Source organism: Musa acuminata, chromosome BXJ1-10 (genome assembly GCF_036884655.1).
Source record: "Musa acuminata AAA Group cultivar baxijiao chromosome BXJ1-10, Cavendish_Baxijiao_AAA, whole genome shotgun sequence".
In the NCBI taxonomy this organism is placed as follows: domain Eukaryota; kingdom Viridiplantae; phylum Streptophyta; class Magnoliopsida; order Zingiberales; family Musaceae; genus Musa; species Musa acuminata.
In genome coordinates, this window is record NC_088336.1 from 11867029 (window position 1) to 11886750 (window position 19722).

At 38.4% G+C, this 19722-nt stretch overlaps 1 protein-coding gene across 1 annotated transcript; it reads left to right on the forward strand.

The window, feature by feature from the left end:
- Positions 1–219: 219 nt before the first annotated feature.
- Positions 220–2853, forward strand: LOC103999830 (probable trehalose-phosphate phosphatase 6). Its single transcript, XM_009421699.3, has 11 exons — positions 220–613; positions 690–830; positions 921–992; positions 1471–1563; positions 1677–1730; positions 1809–1910; positions 1995–2072; positions 2152–2221; positions 2299–2369; positions 2478–2570; positions 2658–2853. The coding sequence occupies exons 1-11, from the start codon at positions 344–346 to the stop codon at positions 2724–2726; spliced, it is 1113 nt and encodes a 370-aa protein (XP_009419974.1). The 5' UTR covers positions 220–343; the 3' UTR covers positions 2727–2853.
- The last annotated feature ends 16869 nt before the right edge of the window (positions 2854–19722 follow it).

The window sequence follows — 19722 nt, forward strand, 5'->3', positions numbered from 1 at the left end:
ATAGGCAGAGAAATTATATTGCCGCTACCTCGATTGCTTTTGGCGTCCAGGGATTTGCTGCCTCTGTGGGGTCGACGCGTGGGCAGGGCGGCCCGCCGCTGGGCCCCTCTCGATCGCCGACCACCCGGGGCGCGGGGCCTAGACTTCGTCGCCTCGTGTTCTCCCCGCTTCTATAAAGCCACCGTCTCCTGCGTTGCCTATCCCTCGCCAACTCCTTAATCTCAACCACCATCGGTTTAGGGATTGCGCGAAGCCTTCAAGGTCCCATTTTTAGTGGAGGCGAACGAGAAAGATCCAATCTTTCCTCCTCTTCGACCGCCGCTTCCCTCTCTCTCCGCGCGCCATGACGAATCAGAATGTTGTGGTGCAGGCCATCACGGTGGCGGCGGTGGCGAACTCGCCGCCCCTATTCACCTACCCGCCGCCTCGCACTAGCGGCAGCTCTGCCGCGGCCGCCATCCCGAAGAAGTATCTTTCTCCGGTCGATCTTGGCGGAGGCTGGACCAATGGGTGGCTGGAGGCGATTAAAGCTTCCTCTCCTACTCACGCTAAGTCTGCTCTGTTATCCGCGCCAGCCGTAGAGTCCGAACAGGACGAGCAATCTACATGGATTGTAAGTGCTGTTAGTTTGTTGGTTTAGCTCAAAAAGTTGGGATCTTTTGATGGCTGTGTTATATTTACTTGAGCAGATGCGTCATCCTTCTGCGTTGAGCAAGTTCGAACAGATCACTAGCGCCACCAAGGGGAAGCAAATCGTAATGTTCTTGGACTACGATGGAACGCTCTCGCCCATCGTCGATGATCCCGACTCCGCCTTCATGTCCGATACCGTGAGTTTCCCCTGTTTAGTTTTACTTCTTGCCTGCCACAAGACTGCTAAAAGATGAGATTTTGTTTACTCTAATTGCCAATGGAATCAGATGAGGGCTGCCGTGAAGAAAGTCGCAAGGTTATTTCCCACTGCAATTGTGAGCGGGCGGTGCCGAAGCAGAGTATACATTGAGATCCCACTTCAAGATATATATATATATATATATATATATATACATATATATATATATATATATACATATATATATATATATACATATATATATATATATATACATATATATATATATATACATATATATATATATACATATATATATATATATACATATATATATATATATATACATATATATATATATACATATATATATATATATACATATATATATATATATATACATATATATATATATACATATATATATATATACATATATATATATATACATATATATATATATGTATATATATATATATATGTATATATATACATATATGTATATATATACATATATATATATATATATATATATATATATACATACATATATATATATATATATATACATATATATATATATATAAAAGATGCATTGATGCTTCCTCTGCTAACTATTCGATTCTTGTGGTCTGTAGGTATACGAATTTGTAAGATTGACTGAATTATATTACGCTGGAAGCCATGGGATGGACATCAAGGTTCCCAAAGGAACTCGATACACCAAGAAGGTGATACTCCTTATCCTTGTCAGTGCATCAAAGTAAAGAAGATTATCGAACGTCTTCTTTCGTGGTTACCTTTCCCACAAATTAATGCTTTTGTTCCTATTTGTGTGGTTCAGAAGAAAGCTGTTCTCTTTCAACCAGCAAGCGAGTTCCTGCCCTTAATGAATGAGGTTAGTTCCTCTTCCGGGTGTCACTGATCATGTATACCTGAAACATGCAATACTCACCAGCATTCGTTTCTCCTTCAGATTCATAAAGCTCTGTTGGAGACAACCCGATCCATTCCTGGTGCCAAGGTGGAGAACAACAAGTTCTGCGTGTCAGTCCATTTCAGATGTGTAGATGAAACGGTTAGTGGTGGTCAATACTCCAACACCAACTTCCAATCTCATGTAAACAGCATCTTATGTTTCTTTGGAATGAACCTTCTGCAGTGTTGGGGTGTGCTGGTGGAGCAGGTGGTGTCACTGTTGAAGAGCCACCCCGAATTACGGCTTACTCAAGGGAGAAAGGTGTTGGTTTTGATCCCAATCTATTGGCCACCATTTCCTTGTTGGTGTGACTTGTGTTTCTTGTTCATTCCAACAATAGGTGTTAGAAATCCGTCCCACCATTAAATGGGACAAGGGAAAGGCTTTGGAGTTCCTGCTAAAATCACTTGGTAACCCAAATTATTGATTCTTTGAACACAAAGCATCAACTTCCTTGGTCACTCGCTTACTTCCGCAATCCACACAGGTTTTGCTGACAACAAAAACGTAGTGCCTATTTATATCGGAGATGATCACACCGACGAAGATGCTTTCAAGGTAAGCATTGACATGGACATGGCCATCGCCATCACTGTCTTGACCTTTGAAGGTCTATAAGCCACTCCTGTTAGTAACAACAAAAATATTATGGTATATCTCGGTTAGGTTCTACGTGATAGAGGACAAGGTATAGGAATTCTGGTTTCGGAGTACCCAAAGGACACGAATGCTTCTTATTCTCTCAAAGAGCCATATGAGGTAATTAACCTGATGGCTTCTATAGTGTATACTACTTCAATGGTAGGGTGTGAGTTGTTTGATGTGATCTTTTGATGGTGTGTACAGGTGATGGAGTTTCTTCTTCACCTAGTGGAGTGGAAGCGCCACTCATTAAAGGCTCGTTCCGAAGAGTAAATAGGGAAGAGACGCTGCGACTAAAGCTTGGGAGGGTTTGCATTGATGGGAGCTCTATGTTGTCCCTTGTTTAATGGGAGGGGGAGAGAGAGAGAGAGAGAGAGAGAGAGAGAGAGAGAGAGATTTTATTTATCATGTTAATATAGGAGACCTTTTTCGGTTGGAAAGCACCACAAAATTAGCTTTCTTGTCCCAAGTATAAGTAAATTTTGCAAGTGGAATTCTCATGATGAAGGTATATGTAAAATTTTTTTCTCCTAAAATATCGTAAATATTAGTCTTCTTTTACTACAAGAAGCTAAATTTTATTTAATTTTGTATGCAGAGATGCATTAGTTATATAATTTTGATAAGCTTATTATGCTTGATCTTCATATAACATATCATATAAAAAATCGGACAACGATTAGTTTTAGTCAAACTAATCAGATTAAAACATCAATTCAAGTCAAAAACCTAAGTTGTCATATTATGAGGCAAATCTAATATATGTAAATCGATTTTTTCAATTCTTAGTAATGTAAAACTTATTTTAGGATATAAGGCATATCCTTAGGTTGAGTCTTTCTTTCAGTCAATTATATGTGTTTCTTATTGTCTCCTCACCTGAATCAGCATAAAACCTTATGAGAAAAAAAAGATTTTTCTTGTGTTTTTGGTTTAGTTAAAGCTTTACATACAGAAACGCAATCATTTGTTCTTTTGTTGAAATTTACCTGGATATCATATTTGAATCTCAAACTTGCTTAGATCACCAGCCTACCTCTATGCTCTCTTGTGAGCTCTAATGGACCAACATGATTCGTTTCATCCTTTGCAGCTGGAAGTTCGATCACTAGATAGCTTATCATCTTCATCCAGACTACAAACATACTTACCAACCAGAACTCCCTCCCCATGAAACCCCATTCAGAAGTTGTTCTATCACAATCAAATATGTTGGACTGTTTACCTGCGCACTATCCTGTTATTCCAAGAAACAACTGATATTTTACCTCCAGCTGTCTTCATATCAGGCTAAAGACCGGGGAAGCTTGTACTGATAAGAAAGCTTCCACCACCTTGAGGAATGGCTAAGTTATTACACATGAAGACCGTTGCATTGCACTTAAATTTAGTCTAAGACTGGTTTTGTTATTGAGACCGTCCTTCATATTTCCAACTCCATGTAAATAAAGCAGACCAATGTAGAATGCACGAGGAGAACACGAATGCTGTTTTGATTGGATACTAAGCTTTGCAGAAAATGGTGGCTCTTGATCGGTCAGACATCAAATTCAACTCAAAAATTTAAATTATTAGATGATTCAAAAACCTAAATTGCTAGATTATGGACTAGAGATATATGTCATCTAGACTAGAGATATATGGCATCTAATTCTTCCCACATTTATCGATGTGAGATTATTATCTTAGTTCTCAATTTTTTTATCTCTCATCACACATAAATATTTTCTAATATTTTTACTCTATTCATGTGTGTCTCAATCATCTCCCCCTTACTCGTAATGGTAGGTGGTTCGATTAGCTTTATTCATAATCATATTTTTATCAATGGTGTGTTAACTATTTGGTATGACTAATTTTAACTTTATCCATACCATAAATTTGTTATCAATCTCATCCTGGTTCGAATATGTTTTGCTTTCTCTATTTATTTTTTTAATCATCTTTTTTTTTAATCAAATTATTTATGATGTTAGATTATAGACTAGGCTTAAATATATATTAATTTTAACTAATTTGACTCATTCATTATTAGTAGATTTCTAACAATAAGCATGCTTAAAAACTTATGCAAAAAGAAAACATCACCGCCTCACTTGTGTTCTAAAACATCATATCACCAATCCGCATGGCCTACCTTCCGTCTTTGTCAGTCCCATCTCGAGAAAGGGGTGGAATCTCAGCCAACACATAAGGTCTCTTGTACTTAGAACGTGACTTTGAGTGCTTCTCCAAGTAGGTCATGAGAGAGAAGACCAGTCCATGTTTGGCGAGGAGTTTGATTCCACTTCAGTACTGACGGTTGACTTTTGAGGGCACCCGGAGTGCAACATGTATGCAAGCAATCTGGGCATGCGTTTCGCTTCTTTTTAGCAGTTTATAAAGTTGATAACACTGCGTTGAGCTTATCATTGGGTGCCCCGAGGTCATCAAATAAGGTAAACCCATAATTGAACCTATCATTGATGGGAGAGTGCACCCCATATAGTGAAGTAGCCCACAAAGAACACTACTAATCATGTACCCATCAACATCCATGAGATTAAATAAATTTTTTCTTATCACTTATATGTGTCTTAAGATATATTTAACCCAATTAAGTATATATTCTTTGAATCAACATAAATCAGTCACCATGTCAATTCAGGGTATCCATGAAAATTGTAATTGCCAATCACGAACTAAGATTTGGTTAGTGGTCAGTCCCTGGGACTAAATAGTTTTAAGAATGATTTTTTGACATCATGAGTGTATATTATTGACCCATGAAATATTGCTAGAAACAGCAAAAATCCTGCTTTCATAATCTCATGTTCAACTAAATCTCCAGTGGACTGCATTTGACATCAATGAATTTTTTCATCCTTTTCAAACTAACTTTGCTATTAGAAGAAAAAAGCATTTGATATTAGAAGAAATGTTGCCTGCATTTAGAGTTTGGACCATCTTAAGGTTTTTCTTTGAGTTTGTAATGCTTAATTACAACTATTTTTTTAATCCACCCTATAATATTCTTACTGGTTAAAGTTGTCATCTCATGTATTAGATTAGGATGTAATTTCTGTATGTTATGAGCTTGAACAAGCTTATTGGTACTTATAAGATCTTATGATCTAAGTCACAAGCCTTAGTGCTTATAAAAGAACTCTTATTAGTTTAGGAGTAAAAACATAGTTTAATGGATTTGTACCTTTATTCTTTGATAAGTCTTATGATGTGAGCTCAATGATTGGTCCGTCTTGATGGTAATAGAGAGATATACTTTGCGTAATAGTGAGAGAAAGCCTTAGGGCACGAGGGTCACCTTGTTGGCCCCTGACTCGTCTCTCCCTGCTTGAGCTGCTTGTTCTCAGGACTCGCCTAGCTCTTTAACTTTGACTGTAGCTTTGCGAGCTTCAATGCTGGTGCCAGCTTCTCCAAGTGTCATTGTTGGTAATATCAAATCTACCTCTGGTGAGAAGGTGATCTCTCCTTCCCTTGTTGCGTCCACTGTTTGTGTATGGTAAGTCAGAGGTTTGCCCCTCTTTGTCCTACTACTTCCTAGAATGGTCCCCCGATCATAGGTTCTCCTCAGAGAGCATCTTGGGTTTAAATAATTTCTAACTCGTTTTCTCGTGCCTCTTTAGATTCTTTCTTATCGTCTTTTGTATTTGATAAAAACAAACATTCTACTATGAATTTTGTTGAGTTCCATAACAAATCTCTTGATTCTTGGTGTGCGTCTCGGCAGTTCAACCGTTTGCATAGATTGTTTTATAAAAACTCTCTTTTGGAGGTAGTGTATTTGATCGTTCATATCGAAAACTCATATCGAAAATTTGAGCGTAAAATTCATATAAAAAATATGATTAACTAAATATAAAAAATTTATATCGAAGACTTTAATGCTTGATCGTAAAATTCATATCAAAAATATGATTAACCAAATATTGAGTACTAAGTAAAGTTTACGAGTAAAGTGATTAATAATAAGTAAGCAATTATAAACAAAAGTCACAAGATAAGAAATGCAAACTAATTTATAGGTTTAGTCTTCTTAACCTACATCCATTACCGATTTCTCTTCTCTCGAGGTCATTGACTTTTACTAACGATATCCTTTTTAATGAACAAAAATCAAGTACCCTTACTATACCTTTTCTCCTTTTTACAGGCCTAAGAGAGGACTTCCATACTACTTTTTTATAAGATATCTCTCACTTCTTATAACTTAGTATCACAACTAAATTCAAAAGGGAGGAAGAAACTTAAATAATGCTCAAAGAGAAAGTTGTTGAATTTCATATTTTGATAATGAAATCAATTGATAAATTATTATTCTTATCCATATGTTAAGAAGAGTGTTGCAGGATTAACTACGATAATGAATAAGATATAAAGCAGATGTTGGGCTAGATTCAAAGATCGGATGATACGTCGAAGATTCGGATGATGTGTCGAAAGCTCGCTGAGAGTTCATCGGGAGCTTATTGAGAGTTTGTCGGGAGTTTGTCAAGAGTTCGCTGAGAGTTCATTGTGAGTTCACTGAGAGTTCATTAGGAGTTTGCTAAGAATTCATTAGGAGTTCACCAAAAGCTTGCCGAGAGTTCACTAGAAGTTCATCGAGACTTCACCGAAAGAACAATTGATATACCATACAAAGATTACTTAGTTAATACCTTAACTGTTATAGTTAGAACTTAGATTGAGTTAGGATTGAGAGGTAATTCTACTAACTCAGTTAGGGGCCAACTAGGCCCAAAACAGGGCTGAGTTGGCCGAATAGAAGGCCCACTCGACCACTTAGAGCCACGCCAGGCGGTGGCACCGCCCAAAGTGGGCGGTGGAACCGCTTGAGGCTCAGTCTCCTAGGTGGTCTAGTCGGTGGTACCACCAACAGTTAATGCTGCCAAGCGATGACACCGCCAGAGCATAGTCTCCAAGGCTCTGTCAGGTGGTAGTACCGTCAGACTGGGCGGTGGTATCGCCCAATGTCAGAGTGTTAGGTGGTGGTATCGCCCAGTACTGACGGTGGTATCACCAGTATCCTAGAAACCTAGGATAAGACACTTTTTGACTCTAATTTTGATACCATTAGGGCCTATAAATACCCCATTCTTTTCTGTATGAAGAAAAAAAAAGTATGAACAAAATAAGTGTTGGGGTATGAAAGTGTTGTGAAATTACTAAGTGTTCTCCTCCTCTCTTTCTAAGTCTTGTGATTATTCAAGTGAGGTGTGAGGTTTGTAAGGATTGCCTCCTAAACCTGAAAAGGAGAAAGTGTTGTAAAAAGGTAGTTGGTCTTCCCCCATTAAGTAAAACCATTAGTGGATGCCGGTGACCTCAATGGCGGAGGAATCGGAAGTGGACGAAGGTCACAACGACCGAACCACTATAAATCTAGTGTGTTATTTCCTTAATGCTTACTTTTATTACTTAATTGCGCTTTGCATTATTCATTTACTTCAACTCGACATCTTCTTGATACAATTTCTTCATTACTTTTTTTTATCAAATCAGAAAGATTTAGAATCGAAACCGTAATTTTTATCACTGCACTAATTCACCCCCCTTCTTAGAGCCATATTGATCATAATACTTGGTATCAGAGCGAGGTTATTCTCAATTTAGTTTAAAACCCAAAAGAGATGCCTTTTGCCGATGATTATGAGGGTCATTCTATCACACGTCCTCTCATGTTCAATGGAACAGATTACATATATTAAAAAACTAAAATGAGGATTTTCTTGATTTCTATGGATTTCGAGTTATGGAATATCATTGAAAATGGATTTCAAAAGTCTTTTCTTCCAATGAACGATTGGAATGATTTGGAAAAGAAGACTTTCTCTTTGAACGCCAAAGCTATGAATACTTTATTTTGTGCTTTGGATAAAAATGAATTCAATCAAATTTCTATTTGCGAAATGACTTATGACATTTGGCATACACTTGAAATTACACACGAAGGCATAAGTAGGGTTAATGAGTCAAAAATCAATCTTTTAGTTCATAGTTATGAATTGTTTCACATGAAACCAAGCAAGACCATTGGAGACATGTACACCCGGTTTACGGATGTCATCAATGGTCTAAAAGCACTTGATAAAAGTTTTTCTAATTTTGAACTCATTAACAAGATATTAACAATTCAAGAAGCCAAAGATTTGAACAACTTTCCACTCGAAGAACTTATCGGGTCTTTGATGACCTATGAAATGACATGCAATGCACATGAAGAACTTGAGAACAACATTTCAAAGAATAGAAAGAATTTGACACTTAGAACTCAAGAAGACCAAAAACTCAAGTGATGATGATGATGATGACTTGACACTTCTAACAAGAAAATTTAAAGAATTCATAAAAAAAAACAAAACTAAACATGACATTAAAAACAAAAATAAACTTAAAAAGGACCAAATAATTTGCTACGAATGTAAGAAGCCAGAGTACTTCAAAATTGAATGTCCCCAAGTGAAGAAGAAGTAACCGAAGAAGAAGAAAGTGCTAAAAGCTACTTGAGACGATTCAAGCACATTTGAAGACGCGGAGCCAACCAACAAAGAAGTTGCTAACTACGTTTTAATGACACTTGGCGACGAGGTAAGTAACTCAATCGAAGCCCATTTATCCTTTGATGAATTGTTGAATGCTTTTCATGATTTATTTGATGAATATAAATTAGTTAGTAGAAAGTATAAATTATTAAAAAAGGAGCATGCCTCTCTTGTTAGTGAATTCAATAGATTAAATATTAAGTATGATAATGAAATATTGCCTCCTTGTACAAAATGTGAACAATTAGAGATACTTAAAAAGAAAATTTGCTACTACATGAAACCTTAAAAAAAATTAAAATAGGAAGTAAATCTTTAAACATGATCCTTGCAAAAAGGGATCATGTTCATAGAAGAGATGAAATTGGCTTTATGAGTAACACTCACCAAAAGCCAACCATCTTTGTTAAAGGTCCAACTTTGCATGTTTCACCTTGAAACAAATATAACTTTTATTACAAATTTAGACATTATACTCATAAATATCCATTTAAGAGGTATAGTCTATATAAGTTAATTTGGGTCCCTAAAGGAATCATAAATGACTCAATGCAAAATGATAAGACACCAAAGGTTAAATGGGTACCTAAAAGAAAATCACCTTTCTTTTAGATATATTTACAATCACAAGCTAGGAGCAAGAGATTGTACCTTGATGTGGATGCTCAAGGCACATGACCGAAGATCCAACTCAATTCTCTAAACTCACTAGCTAAGACGAAGGGTTTGTCACCTTCGGAGATAACAACAAAGGTAAAATCATTGGCAATGGAACAGAGGTAAAATCATTGGCAATGGAACTATAGGTAACAAATCAAACCTCTTGATTGAAGATATGTTATTAGTAGATGGTTTAAATCATAATATTCTAAGATGAGTCAATTGTGTGATAGAGGATATATCATAAGATTTGAATCTAATGCTTGCATTATTGAGAGACCACATAAAAATACATCTATGATTGCCTTAAAACATAATAACGTGTATACTATTTGTTAGGAATGGGTTCGGCACTAAGAGGGGGGGTGAATTAGTGCAGCGGTAAAATCACGTCTTAAAAAATGTTTCGTTTCGATAAAATCGATTTCGTAAAGATAGCTTGAAAGCGTACGGAAAAGTATTGAAGGCAGTAAGCTATTAAAGAGGTTTGCAGTAAGGATAAATTGCTCAAAGTAAAATGCAAACTGATTTATAGTGGTTCGGTCGTCATGACCTATATCCACTCCTCCGATTCCTCTTTTGTCGAGGCTACCGACATCCACTATCGATCTTCCTTTAATAGGCAAAGATTAACCTCTTTCTTACACCTCTCTTCTCCTCTTACCGGATTTAGGAGATAACCCTTACAAGTACTCACTCCTCTCTTACAAAATTCTAAACTTAGAGTGGAGGGAATTTTTAAAGAGATTGCAATAGTGCTTCTTCACTTTTAAACTCTCTGTGCTTGTGTCTTTTAACCAGGGATGAGATGGGTATTTATAGGCTTCAAGTTGATTCAAACTTAGAGCCTAAAAATATCTCATCCCGGGTTTTCTAGGCACAGGCTGTACCACTACTTGCGTTGGGCGATACTATCGCTAGTGTCAGTTTGACACTAACACTGTGTTGGGCGGTACCATCGCCCAATCTGGCGGTACCACTGCCTGACACTGGGTGGTACCACTGCTTGACACTAGGTCGTACCACCGCATGTAGCCTCTCGGAGGCTGTGTCTGGGCAGTGCCACCACCCAGACCGATGGTACCACTGCCCAGACTGGCGGTACCACCGCCTGACACAGTCTCGGAGACTATGCCACGATGGTGTCACCTCTTGGGGCACTGTTTGGGCCTCTCATTAGGCCCAACATAGTCTTTACATGGGCCCAACTGGCCCCTAATTGGGTTGGCCCAAATCCAATCCCAATTACGTGTTAACTATGAAATCTAAGGCATACTTAAACTAAACAAGTCCCTAGGTCTTGGTTTCTTCCGGCGAGCTTTTGGCGATCTTCTGACGAACTTCCGACGATCTCTTGGCAATGTTCCAATGGACTCCCGACAAGCTCTTGGACTTCACAATGATCTTCTTAGTGAGTTCCGATGAGCTTCGCTAGCAAGCTCTGGGATTTCTCGGCAGAACTTTCGACGAACGTCCGGACTTCCGACGAACTCTCGAACTCCCAACGAAATCACATCCTTGACTCTGGGACTTCATTTTGCTTTATGCTTTGCTAGCGTAGTTAATCCTGCATATGTAAAAAATATACTTCGATCTAGACAATTAATACTAAACATTAATCACGTTGTCTGGCATGTCATTGGTCCCTCGACGCTTCGTCTGATTCTTCGGTGCATCGTCCTCTCTTGCGGCCTATTGCCCAGTCGGTCAGTTGACTCCGCAACTCTGATATCCTTAGAGCAATATCTACTCTTCTTTGCCCGATGCCCGAACCTATGGCCTGAAGCCTTCTGTTGATACGTCTACCGATCCTCCGGCTCGATGTCCAATCTTCTAACATGTTCCATCGGCCCAACATGATTCTTCCTGTTTTAATTGTCTCATCCTGATCGAAGCATCCTGCGTCACTCAAAACACATATTAAATCATAAACACTTATTAATTGGTTTTAGTATCAAAATCCGAGATTCAATAATCTCCTTCTTTTTGATGATGACAACAAATTGATGATGGAGTTAACTTTAACTCTCGGAGTTTAAACAAACTCCCCCTATCAATATGCCATATTGATAGAACATTGAATTCAAGTCATTGCAAATTTTATTATGAATATTTACAACACTTCATCATGCATAACATGATCATACTTCTCCCCCTTTGTCATCAACAAAAAGGAGAAGTGTATCTTTCATGTGTTTAGAATAAAGTTCAATATATTGCATCATAAATCTCTAGCTTTATCATTATGCAAGCTAGCAAAAATTTTACAACAGCTTTAGAATATGCAAGCTAGCAATTTTGAGATGTTCAAGAAAGCAACCCTTGCTTCTTGAAATATGCAAGTTTGTAAATTTTGCTAGGTGTGCAAGTTTAGCATATTTTACTTCTTGAGATAGGCAAGATAGCAATTTTTGTGATGTTCAATATAGCAAGTTCTTTCTTCTCTTTTGATAAGTACGATTTTTGCTTTCTTTGCAATGCGCAAGTTAGCAATTTTTGCTTTCTTCTTGTATTGTACAAGCTAGCATCTTTTATCTCCTCCTTTGTTATTGTCAAAAAGAAGGGAAGATCCTTTACATCAATTTTCAAATTATGACAAAGGTAAGGTAACAAAGATGAAAAATCAAGTCGTGAATATCAAAATAATTTTTCATCATTAATATTTCATTATTGCATGCATCAAAATAATATCATGAGTATTTCATGCATTCATATCATCATATGAAGAATATAAAAAAGAACTTGGTGATGAGATATACTTCATAAATTCAAAGAATTTTACATAATAAAATTCAAGTCATAAACCTTAAAAGATGTCATGAGAGAACACATAAACGATCTTGATTCATGTATAATATCTCTCAATTCATTATGAATCATAAAAAATATAATTCAAAAAAATCATGATTCATTTGGACAAAAAGATTATCGATTCATGCATTTGAATAAATATTTTTAAATCATCACTTCAACTCATCATGCATAATTTCAACATGTAAAATCATTAAACATGATACAATCATTTATTTTCTAAACATTTACACTCATTCAATTTGTCAAATTAACACAATATCATGAGTATTTCATGATTTCATACAATCACATGAAGGGATAACAAGAAAAATTGGTGATGAGATATACAAATCATGAAGACAAATTGTGAATATTAAGAGACATATTATGATTCTTTTTAGATAACTCAAATAGTAAAAAGAAAGAATCATAGTAAACAACCTTGATTTATAAAAAAAATATTTAGGTAATAATTCTGAGAAATCAAGAGAAACCGTGATTCATTTTAACAAATCTCCTCTTAAATAAATAACGTAAAGAATTCTCAGAAGATCATGAAAAATCTTGATTCATATAAAAGATTTCATGAGAAATTATGATTTCGATAAAACTAATTCAAATTCATCAAATCATTTTCATAGTCCAAGAGATTCACAAAAGCATAATATATATGGATTCATTAATCTTTTATCGAAAAATCAATAAGATAAAGATATTTCATCTTAAGTTATTGGTTTCATACAAGTATGCGTTTATCTTTTTATTGCATATAAAAACATTATCAACTTTTAGGATCAAAAAATAAATTTCATCATAAAAACCATCAAGACCAATAAATCACAAAAATCATCATGTATAACTTAAAAATCTCATGCATAAAATCATCAATCATGGTATCAAAACATTTAATATTTTTATTATATCATTATGCATTATTAAATATACAATCGTTAAGCATGACACTTACACTATTTTATATAAGCATGCATTTTTCATTTATGCCAAATCAAAACATACATTTTTCAAGAAAAATAATTATTCTAAACTAAATTAAAAGTAACTCATGAAAAGAATTATGTAATTTCGAAATAAATCAAAGGCATTTTGATTACCTCATCGTCAAAAGCCGTTAAGGTATAGATTGTCACCTCGCCTTTGTTGATTTTCTCCTCATCTTCGGAGGAGCTTGATTCATCCTAAAGTGCTTCCTTCTTCTTGTGTTCATAGCAAGTAGTTGCGTTCTTTTTACTTTGGTTCTTTAACTTTTGTTTCATGAACTTTTTAAATTTCATGAGGAGTTCAAGTTCACCATCACTTGAGCTTATGCTCGAGTGGTCTTCAATTATTCTAACTCCCAAATCCTTCATGTTCTTTGGAAGGTTGTTCTTGAGTTCTTCACGAGCATTGCACGTCAATTCATAGGTCATTAAAAACCATATTAGTTCTTTAATCGAAAAGGTATTCAAATTTTTTGATTCTTGAATTGCCGTTACTTTTGAATCTCAATTCTTATTAAGAGAACGTAAAATTTTGTTTACAAGTTTAAAATCCGAAAAACTTCTACCAAGTGCTTTTAAACCATTGACGACATCCGTAAAATGGGTGTACATGTCTCCAATGGTTTTGTTTGGTTTCATATGAAATAGTTCAAAATCGTGCATCAAAAAATTAACTTTAAAATCCTTAACATTACTTATACCTTCGTTTCAAGAATATGCCAAATATCAAAAGCTATTTCACACAAAGAAACCCGATTGAATTCATTTTTATTTAAGGCGCAAAATAAAGCATTCATAGCTCTAGCATTTAAAGAAAATGTCTTCTTTTCAAAATTATCCTAATCATTCATTGGAAGAGAAGACCTTTAAAATCTGTTTTAGACCATATTCCATAAATTTAAATCAATAGAAAGCAAGAAAACTCTCATTCGAGTTTTCCAATAAGTGTAGTCCGTCCCATTGAAAAAGGGAGGACGAATGAGAGAAAGTCTCTCTTGAAAGCCAAGAAAAGCCATTTCTCTTGGGTGTTAAACCAAATGAGAAATCATGAGGCTCTGATACTAATTGTTAGGAATGAGTTCGGCACTAAGAGGGGGGGTGAATTAGTGCAGCGGCAAAATCACGTCTTAAAAAATGTTTCGTTTCGATAAAATCGATTTTGTAAAGATAGCTTGAAAGCGTATGAAAAAGTATTAAAAGTAGTAAGCTATTAAAGAGGTTTGCAGTAAGGATAAATTGCTCAAAGTAAAATGCAAACCGATTTATAGTGGTCCGATCATCGTGACCTACATCTACTCCTCCAATTCCTCTTCTGTCAAGGCTACCGACATCCACTATCGATCTTTCTTTAATAGGTGAAGATCAACCTCCTTCTTACACCCCTCTTCTCCTTTTACTGGGTTTAGGAGACAACCCTTACAAGCACTCATTCCTCTCTTATAGAATTCTAAACTTAGAGTGGAGGAGGGAATTTCTAAAGAGGTTACAACAACATGTCTTCACTTTTAAACTCTTTGTACTTGTGTCTTTTAACTAGGGATGAGAGGGGTATTTATAGGCTTCAAGTTAATTCAAACTTGGAGCCTAAAAATATCTCATCCCGGGTTTCCCGGGCATGGGCGGTACCACCGCCTATGCTGGGCGGTACCACCACCCAGTCTGGCGGTACCACCGCTTGACACTGGGCGGTACCACTGCCTGTAGCCTCTCGGAGGCTATGTCTAGGTGGTACCAACACCCAGACTGGCGGTACCACTACTTGACACAGTCTCGGAGACTGTGCCACGACGGTGTCACCTCTTGGGGCACTGTTTAGTCCTCTCATTGGGCCCAACACAGTTCTTACATGGGCCCAACTGGCCCCTAATTGGGTTGGCCCAAATCCAATCCCAATTACGTGCTAACTACGAAATCTAAGGCATACTTAAACTAAACAAGTCCCTAGGTCTTGGTTTCTTCCGACGAGCTTCCGACGATCTTTCGGCGAACTTCCGACAATCTCTCGGCAATATTCTAGCGAACTCTCAGCAAGCTCCTGGACTTCACGATGATCTTTTTGGCAAGTTCCGACGAGCTTCTCTAGCAAGCTCCGGGACTTCTCGGTAGAAATTTCGACGAACGTCCGGACTTTCGATGAACTCTCGAACTCCCAACGAAATCGCGTCCTTGACTCTGGGACTTCATTTTGCCTCATGCCTTGGTATCGTAGTTAATCCTGCACATGTAAAAAATATACTTCGATTTAGACAATTAATACTAAGCATTAATCACGTTGTCCAGTATGTCATTGGTCCCTCGACGCTTCGTTCGATTCTTCGGTCATTGTCCTCTCTTGCGGCCTATTGCCCAATCGGCCAATTGACTCCATAACTCTGATATCCTTGGCACAATATCCGCTCTTCTTGCCCGATGCCCGAATCCATAGCCTGAAGCATTCTGTCGATACGTCAACCGATCCTCTAGTTCAACATCCAATCTTCTGACATGTTCCACCGGCCCAACATGATTCTTGCTGCTTTAATTGTCTCATCTTGATTGAAGCATCCTACGTCACTCAAAACGTAAATCAAATCATAAATACTTATCAATTGGTTTCATCATCAAAATTCGAGATTCAACACTATTGACATTGACAATCTTTGTAATGAAATGTGCTTTTCTGCTTTAAGCGATGATGCTTGACTTTAGCATAGGAGGTTAGGTCATGCTAGCATGAAATTAATCTTTGAAATTTCATCTAGAGAACTACTAAGAGGAATCCCTAGTATCAAGTTTGTCAAAGACAAAGTATGTGATGCATGTCAACTAGGAAAGCAAATAATAGGTAGTTACGAGTCAAAGAATCAAATAAGCATCTCTAGACCATTGCAATTGATCCATATGGATTTATTTGGACCAATTGATGCAACAAGTCTAGGAGGTAGTAAATGTTAGGATCGAGTTGGCACTAAGAGGGGGGGGGGGGGGGGGGGGGGGGGGGGGGGAATTAGTGCAGCGGATAAAAATACCGATTTGAAAAACTTTCATTTGATGAAAACCAGAATCGTAAAGATGCTTGACTTGAAAACGTATGGAAGCATAGTGAAAGTAAGAATTCAGTTTGCAATTAAAGGTAAATAGCAAGAAGTAAATGTAAACTAGTTTTTTATAGTAATTTGGTCGTCGTGACCTACATCCACTCTACTGATTCCTCTTCCGTTAATGCCACCAGCATCCACTGACGATCTTCTTTCAATAGGCGAAGATCTGATGGGAAATCTTGGGGACGACATCACATGCGCAGCGGAAGAATAAGAAAAATAAAATCTCCTATTCCCAAAGAGATGTTCGTCGTCGTGCAAAGATTGGTGCACAAAATCCGCGAAACTTAAAAACTACATATAGGGTAGATTGTGTTACCTAGGGAGATCGTATATTCCTGTTTCCTTGCAGATCCTTAGGAGAGGATGAAGGAGGTCAAGCGTCCTCCTCTTTAGTAGTAATCCACACAGTAGGGCTGCGACGACGCTCCCCAAAACTCCAAGCTTGCTCTGAGGTGGAGAGGGGAAAGAGAATAGGAGAGGCAAGCAAAGGCTCTAGCCTATGAGGCTCTGAATCCCTCCTATTTATAGAGGTCCCTGTCAAACCATAATGGATCCTCCCCTAGTGGGTATTGGATTTGCATCCAATAACCCAAGCCTTTTAGATTAGTGTATCTCTATCCAATAATCTCTCATGGGCTCTTATTGGATCTCGTCCATGGGATCCAATAATTCAGAGGGTTATTGGATATCCAATAAGACAAGGGCTCCGTCGGATATCTCATATCCGAACCTCTACTCATCGCAATGCCTACCATATGTGTGTGACTCTCTAGGCCCAATATCGAGCTGGCCGTGAGTCATACCTGTCAGAACTCCTTCTAACTCAGTGAATTATTATCTCTATAATAATTCACTTGACTCATCGACTACGGACATACTAGGCCACTACCGCCGTAGTCCCCAGACGATACAGGAGAATCTAATCTATTGGACCTATCTATTATCAATTACCGTGTACCTATAGTCCCTCAACCATCTAATATCCCAGAGACCGTATATCGAGCATGGTGCTGTCAGACCATACGGTTTCTACTCGAGTCTCACTCTAATCAGATTCTCCCGGAGAACTCTTTCTCTCTCAACCCGAATGACCCTGGCAAGGGATTTGTCTGAGCAAGAACACATGGGATATTCCTCTCATGATGCCGAGAGTGGATGATCCTCTATCGACACTCAATAGCCCTCGTAAGGTCGACTACCACTCTCAATGACTAGCTGTATTCGATCTGGGATAGCCAAACCTATAAGTCTGGTATCAAAGAGTAGAGCACTCATACAGGACATCCTTGGCGTCTCAAGTTTAAGGACTCGATACACCACTAGGACTACAGAATCACTATCTGACAATAAGGCATCATCAACCATCCAGCATTCCGTAAGCGGATCAATCAGTGAACTCATTCTCCAATGAGCACATGTACTGTATCCCTAGTGTCCCTACACGAGCAGCTATGAGACCAACTGCATCCATCATATAGACGGGTATACAATACACCAGTATGTCCGGTTATCACAATGTCCCTCTCGAGTAACCTGTGACCTGTTAGGATCGAGAGCACTAAGAGGGGGGGGGGGTGAATTAGTGCAGCGGAAATATTTTAGCGATTAAAAACGAAAGCTGCGTTCGTTCGATAAAAACTATTTTGATGCAAAAGCCGATTCTAAGATTACTTATGATTAAGTGCGGTTTACGTCTAAACACAGTTTACGTCTAAGCGCAGTTTACGCAGTTTGCGTCTAAATGCAGTTTGCGTCTAAATGCAGATTGCGTCTAAGCGCAGTTTGCATCTAAGCGCAGTTTGCGTCTAAGCTCAGATTGCGTCTAAGCACAGTTTGTGTCTAAGCGCAATTTGCGTCTAAGCGCAGATTGCGTCTAAGCGCAGTTTTCGTCTAAACACAGTTTGCGTCTAAGCGCATTTTACGTCTAAGCGCAGTTTCGGAAAGATCTGAACTTAGACACTGGTTCGTAAAAGCGCAGAAGGCAGTTTGCAGTTATAAATGGAATCAAAACGTAAATGTAAACTGCAAAGAAACTAGTTCGTAAAAGCACAGAAGACAGTTTGCAGTTATAAATAGAATCAAAACGTAAATGTAAACTGCAATGTAAAGATCGTACGAAAACACCGATTTACGTCTGAATGCAGATTCGAAAAGATCAGAACTTAGAAACTTGTTCGTAAAAGCGCAGAGAGTAGTAGCTATGTAGGAGGTTTGCAGTAATGATAAAGTGCTCAAAATAAAAGCAAACCAGAGATTTAGAGTGGTTCGGTCAGTCTTGACCTACTCCACTTTTGGCTTCTTCCACCGACGAGGTCACCGACGTCAACTAGAGGCCTTCCTTCAATAGGCGAAGGCCAACTGCCCTTTTACAGTTTCACTCCTTTTGATGGGCTTAGGAGACAACCCTTACAGAACCTTTCTCTCCTCTCTTTACAACTCAAGACTTGAAGAACAGAAAGAGGAGAACTTTTGGACTTTACACAAATTTGAGCTCTTAGAATCACAGAAAAGATCAAGAATTCGGTGTAAGTCTGTATCTTTTCAGTGCTGAATGGGTGGGGTATTTATAGGCCCTAACCCAGTTCAAATTTGGAGCTCAAAACGATCAAATCCCGGAATTCCGGGATCAGGCGATTGCACCTCCTGACTGGGGCGGTTGCACCGCTTGGCAGAGCTCGAAGACTGAGCCTCTGGGCGGTGCTACCTCTGTCAGGGGCGGTTGCACCTCTCTGCCAGAGCTCGAAGACCGAGCTCAGGCGGTTGCACCGCCTGACTGGAGAGGTTGCACCGCTTAGCAGAGCTCGAAACTTGAGCTCTGGCGGTGCTACCTCCTAACAGAGGAGGTTGCACCGCCCAGTCTCACTCGGAGACTGAGCCCTGGGCGGTTGCACCTCCACCGCCCAGTCTCGCTGGGAGACATAGCCTGGGCGGTGCTACCTCCCTGCCTGGGCGGTTGCACCTCCCACAGCAACCTGGGTCCGTATGGGTTGAACCATTCGACCCAATTTGAGTTCTTCAGGGGCCCAATTGCCCCAGGATTAAGCTAATGGGATCACCTCACATTTCTAACTTAATCAAAGTGCTAACTACGATTATTTCCTAAGACATATTCTGCAGCTTGCTTCGGTGCGTCACTCGCTTCTTCCGGCGAGTTTCCGGCGAACTTTCGTCGATCATCCGACGAACCCTCGGTGAT